Source organism: Ictidomys tridecemlineatus, chromosome 3 (genome assembly GCF_052094955.1).
Source record: "Ictidomys tridecemlineatus isolate mIctTri1 chromosome 3, mIctTri1.hap1, whole genome shotgun sequence".
Lineage (NCBI taxonomy): Eukaryota > Metazoa > Chordata > Mammalia > Rodentia > Sciuridae > Ictidomys > Ictidomys tridecemlineatus.
In genome coordinates this window covers 26,246,746-26,252,194 of record NC_135479.1, presented here as the reverse complement: position 1 = coordinate 26,252,194, position 5,449 = coordinate 26,246,746, and the positions used below count along the sequence as shown (strand labels likewise).

Sequence of the window (5,449 nt, the reverse complement as noted above, 5' to 3'; positions counted from 1 at the left end):
CCTAGACTTTCTCTCCCCTTTTCCCAGTCCGAGTTTGACGTCCGTCTCCTAGAAACCAGGCAGCCAATCGCCTGGTTGCTAAGGGACCCGGGCGGCCAATCAGGCGTCGTTGCTACCTCTGAGTAATATTTTTAGCCGAGGGGGACGCCCCATTCCACTCCCAATGTAACTTCGTGAATTTCTCGGCTGCAGGTTGTGGAAAAAAGCCCCCCCCCCCGCCGCGCTTGAGTCTCCTTTTCCCCCATTCCCTAGACACCCGCACATGGTTCAGCCGAAAATTATCTTTACACGCGCATCACAGGAAGGCACAGTGTTTATTCTGTGCATCTGTGTTAAAGCCCTGGAAATGAATAGGTATATTTATATTTATATAGTCCCCCCCCCCCGACATACATACGCAATTTGGCATCGTGTTGCCACACCCTGGGCCCGGAGGCCTGGGCTGGGACATTTGGAACAAAACGTGATTCTTCTTACACTTTCAAGCCACCCCCATCTCCGAGCTGCCGCCGGGTCGCACGGGGAGGTCTGAGGTGGCACTGCGGAGGCAGTTAAACTGTCACCTGGGCGGGAGGAGCGGCGAGGTGGCCTCCCTTCCCCACCCCCAGCCCGGCCCGGCAGCTTTGGGTTCTGCAGTTGCCCCTCTACGGCAGTTGGCCTAGGCCCTGCAGGGATTAATATTCAATGAATCGGGTGCACGCTTCTCAGTCACAGTTTGCCTTTTCTCTAGACTCCGCTGGGGTGGGCTGGAGTCCGACTTGGTAGCCCGTCCACGAGTGGGATTTTCCTGGGCACAGTCCTACTCGGATAGGGCATTTTTGTGTACACTCTCCCCTCCCGCTCCAGGACTTGAGCTCTCCCCCGCCGCTCCGCCACCTGCTCCACTCCCCTCCCCCTTCTCCCCGGCGCTCACCGCCTCACGGAGCGTCAGAGCCCCGCCCCACCCCTTTCACCTGCATTGGCGCGTCTCTCCTCCAATCCCTTTCCAAATTTTCTCTTAATCCCGCCCACGCTCTCTCCAGGTCGTGGGCTCATTGGCCATCTCGGATACAGGGGGTGTGGCCTTCCCCACCCCGGTCGTCTACCGCCCGTCAGGACCAGGGCAGGCGGGACTTGGCCAATGGCGTCGGGGGGCTGGGCAGGGGCGGAACCAGCAACTAGGGTCCGGAGTGCGGGGAGGAGAGGGCGGGGAATGGTTACGCCGCCCCGAGTTGTGTGACGCGGACGGGCGCGCGCACCCCCACGGAGGGGATGGGGGGCAGGGAGGAGAATATAAAACGAGAGGCGGGGCGCGCGCCGCGGCAGAAGGAGCGAAGCTCTGGCCCGGCGCGGAGTGGGCGCAGTACGGGGACGCTGGGCCGGGGCACCGGGCTGTGTGAAGTGAGCGCGCTCACCTGACCCTGATCCCCGCCACCCCGAGCCAGAAACGGCGAGCTCCTGAGGCCCTCCCGAGGCCTTCGTTCCCCGTCCGGCGGCAGCGACGTCTTGCACCCAGCCAGCTCGCCGCTCCAGACCCTCTCGTGCCCCCGCCCTGCCTCCCCTTTTCCCCAGCCCAGCCGTGGGTCTGTGGCGGACGCAGCCCGTAAGTATCGCGGAGCGACGGACGGGGCGACCCGGGTCGGGAGCCGGAGCCGAGGCAGCAAGGGAGGGGCTGCAGTGTCGTCGAGCCCCGGGGCTCGGGGATGACGGCGTCGCTGTCCGGGCGCGGAGGGGCGGCAGCTGCCGGGACCCAAAGGGAGCGGCTCCGGGGACCCGGCCCGAGGCGTGGGGCTCGACCCGGACCGGGTGGGTGATCGGCGGAAGGCGGCCTGGGCAAGCTGACGGGAGTCGGGGGTTGGGGCGCCCGGGAGGAGCGGCGAGCTCGCGGGGCGCGCTGGGGTCCGAGGGGCGGGTGGCCGCCCAGGCCGAAAATGGTGTCGGGGACCGGTGCTTCCCCGGGCGCTGGCCGGGTCCCAGGCGCCTGGGGCGGGGGGCGGGGGGCGGGGAGCGGCGGGTCAGGTTACGGCGGGGGAGGGGAGCGGCTGTCCCGGCTGCAGCCGGCGCCCCGACCTGCCCGGTGCCCGCTGCCCGGCCGCGAGAGGTTGCCTTTCCATTTCCCGTGGCGGTCCCCCTCCAACAGCAGGCTGGTACTCTTCCTCCTCCTCCACCTCCTCTTGCTGTTGCTGCTGCCGTAGCGCTTGGGCTCCCAAGGCTGTGAGCAGAAATCTAATGAGACCCAACTAGCTGTTTATGTAATTCTTCACACTCCTGTCTTAAGGCATTGCTTGAAACTATCTTCCACCGAGCCTGAATCTCGCTCGGCTGCACCTTCAAGCAATTGAGCCTAATCAGCTGCCTTTGCCGACACTCGGGTTTGGCTTGGAAAGTGTTTGTAGTTTGGGGGCAGCCAGGGATTCTTTTCCCTTTGTCACCGCCAGTATGGAAAATGGAACAGACGGATTAATACCAACTTGATTTTTAAATGTCCTTTTTAATCAACCTCAGCGTACAAATAGATCTCCTTTGCAAATATCTTCTGTTTGCCCTTGTTCTTTTCTTATCCCCACCCAGTGCTGATCCAGCAAACGTTTAAAGGTCGACCTTATCATACTTGTCTCTCTGGGCTGTTTTCTTATCCAGAGAGGGAGGGACATAGCTTTTAAAATCGGAATAAAACTGAGAAACCCTGCCCTTTAAACAGAATAATCAATAAGAGTTTTTAAGTTGATCATTGTTTTTGTTATACTTGCTGTTTAAAAGGCACTTCAGATTTGGGAAAATACATGCTGAAAAGGAAAAAAAGAAGCACAAAGAAGTGCAACTATTACATTGTGTGTTCTTAGTGTGTTTTAAGGCCGCAACCATACGGAATAACTTGGGCGTAATTATTTATCGGGTGACAGTTCATTTAGGATAGAGTACTTTTAATTTGGCATCATGAACTTCAAAAATTAAAATAATTTTTCTAACTTTTCAAATTTCTAAATTTCTAATATTAAAGAGCAGATTTAAACAAGATATGTCCAAAATGAACAAAAATATAGGATTCACTTCAAAATTGATGAAAAGGAATAAAAATTAATGACCAGAAAAAAAATTAATGACCAGCTTCTTAAAGTGGCATATGTATACATGGGAGTGGATGGGCGAGTGGGCATGTCCATTACACTTTCCAGCAAATATTATTGTGAGACTTGAGGAAAGGAAAAGAAAGAACACTTTACAAATATACTGGAGATGTTTTTCTTCTTAATATTCTACTCAGAAAAGGAAAATAAGTTTTTTTTAATACTGTTTTAACTGCAAATCTACCTTTTCCCATGAGACTTTGAACTTTTAAGTTTTTTATTGTGTATTCCTTTATTTCTACTGAGTATATTTTCCAGGTTTTCCAGCCTATTAGATCTTTTCAAAAGTGAAATTACTCTAGGGATTAAACAAAAAAGGTCATGGGACTTACATTACATTTATCTTATTTGGACATGTTTGCTTTTGTTTTGTTTTGTTTTCTTAAAGGAACAAGACCACTCAAGGTGAAGGATAACCTACTAATACCAGCACTTTGAATGAGAATTTGTTTCTCTGCCACAAATTGAACTTTTTTTTTTTTTTTGGTGTGTGTGTGGAGGAGTTGAAACGAACCTAACTTTGTGGCATAGCAGCTATGCAGCTTGAAATCCAAGTAGCACTAAATTTTATTATTTCATATTTGTACAATAAGCTTCCCAGGAGACGTGTCAACATTTTTGGTGAAGAGCTTGAAAGACTTCTTAAGAAGAAATATGAAGGGCACTGGTATCCTGAAAAGCCATACAAAGGATCAGGGTTTAGATGTATACACATAGGGGAAAAAGTGGACCCAGTGATTGAACAAGCATCCAAAGAGAGTGGTTTGGACATTGATGATGTTCGTGGCAATCTGCCACAGGATCTTAGTGTTTGGATCGACCCATTTGAGGTTTCCTACCAAATTGGTGAAAAGGGACCAGTGAAGGTGCTTTATGTGGATGATAATAATGAAAATGGATGTGAGTTGGATAAGGAGATCAAAAACAGCTTTAACCCAGAGGCCCAGGTTTTTATGCCCATAAGTGACCCAGCCTCTTCAGTGTCCAGCTCTCCATCGCCTCCCTTTGGTCACTCTGCTGCTGTAAGCCCTACCTTCATGCCCCGGTCCACTCAGCCTTTAACCTTTACCACTGCCACTTTTGCTGCCACCAAGTTCGGCTCTACCAAAATGAAGAATAGTGGCCGGAGCAACAAGGTTGCGCGTACTTCTCCTATCAACCTCGGCCTGAATGTGAATGACCTCTTGAAGCAGAAAGCCATCTCTTCCTCAATGCACTCTCTGTACGGGCTGGGCCTGGGTAGCCAGCAGCAGCCACAGCAGCAGCAGCAGCAGCAGCAGCCATCCCAGCCGCCGCCACCACCACAGCAGCAGCAACAGCAGAAAACCTCTGCTCTTTCTCCTAATGCCAAGGAGTTTATTTTTCCTAATATGCAGGGTCAAGGTAGTAGTACCAATGGAATGTTCCCAGGTGACAGCCCCCTTAACCTCAGTCCTCTCCAGTACAGTAATGCCTTTGATGTATTTGCGGCCTATGGTGGCCTCAACGAGAAGTCTTTTGTAGATGGCTTGAATTTTAGCTTAAATAACATGCAGTATTCTAACCAGCAATTCCAGCCTGTTATGGCTAACTAAAAAAAAAAAAAAAAAAGTGTATCGTACAAGTTAAAATGCACGGGCCCAAGGGGACTTTTTTCATCTCCTTGAGATTTTTTTTTTAAGCTTATAGTAAGGATACATTCAGGCTTGGTTACAAAAATAAAACATGCATCATTTTTCATTTGCCAACCAAGCACAAAGTTATTTTATACTGACTGTATATTTTAAAGTATACTCTCAGATATGGCCTCTTACAGTATTTAAGATATAGCAAGGACATGGCTGATTTTTTTTTTTATAAAAAATTAGCACTAATAAGTGGGTTTATTGGTCTTTTCTAATTGTATAATTTAATTTAGTACAAAGTTTGTAAAATATCAGAGGATATATATATTGTTTCTACGACATGGTATTGCATTTATATCTTTTTACTACAGTGATCTGTGACAGCAGCAGCTTCATGTTGTATTTTTTTTACTGAAATTGTAAAATATCCATCTTAAAGACATCAACTATTCTAAAAATTGTGTACAGGATATTCCTTTAGTGGTGGAATTAAAATGTACGAATATTTGCTTTTTCAAAAAAATGTATTTTCTGTTAAAGGTTTAAAGATTTTTGCTATATATTATGGAAGAAAATGTAATCGTAAATATTAATTTTGTACCTATATTGTGCAATACTTGAAAAAAACGGTATAAAAGTATTTTGAGTCAGTGTCTTACATGTTAAGAGGGACTGAAATAGTTTATATTAAGTTTGTATTAAAATTCTTTAAAATTAAAAATTCCTATTGTGTGTGGT

General features: G+C 48.8%; 1 protein-coding gene across 1 annotated transcript; it reads left to right on the top strand.

Annotated features, from left to right (window-relative positions):
* Positions 1–1,332: 1,332 nt before the first annotated feature.
* Tob1 (transducer of ERBB2, 1) lies at positions 1,333–4,810 on the top strand. The gene is made up of 2 exons (XM_005321623.3): positions 1,333–1,582; positions 3,496–4,810. The coding sequence occupies exon 2, from the start codon at positions 3,644–3,646 to the stop codon at positions 4,679–4,681; it is 1,038 nt and encodes a 345-aa protein (XP_005321680.1). The 5' UTR covers positions 1,333–1,582; positions 3,496–3,643; the 3' UTR covers positions 4,682–4,810.
* The last annotated feature ends 639 nt before the right edge of the window (positions 4,811–5,449 follow it).

What these genes read in the sequence shown, in the direction of transcription:
- Tob1 (XM_005321623.3), top strand. Translation starts at nt 3,644, where the DNA reads ATGCAGCTTGAAATCCAAGTAGCACTAAATTTTATTATTTCATATTTG.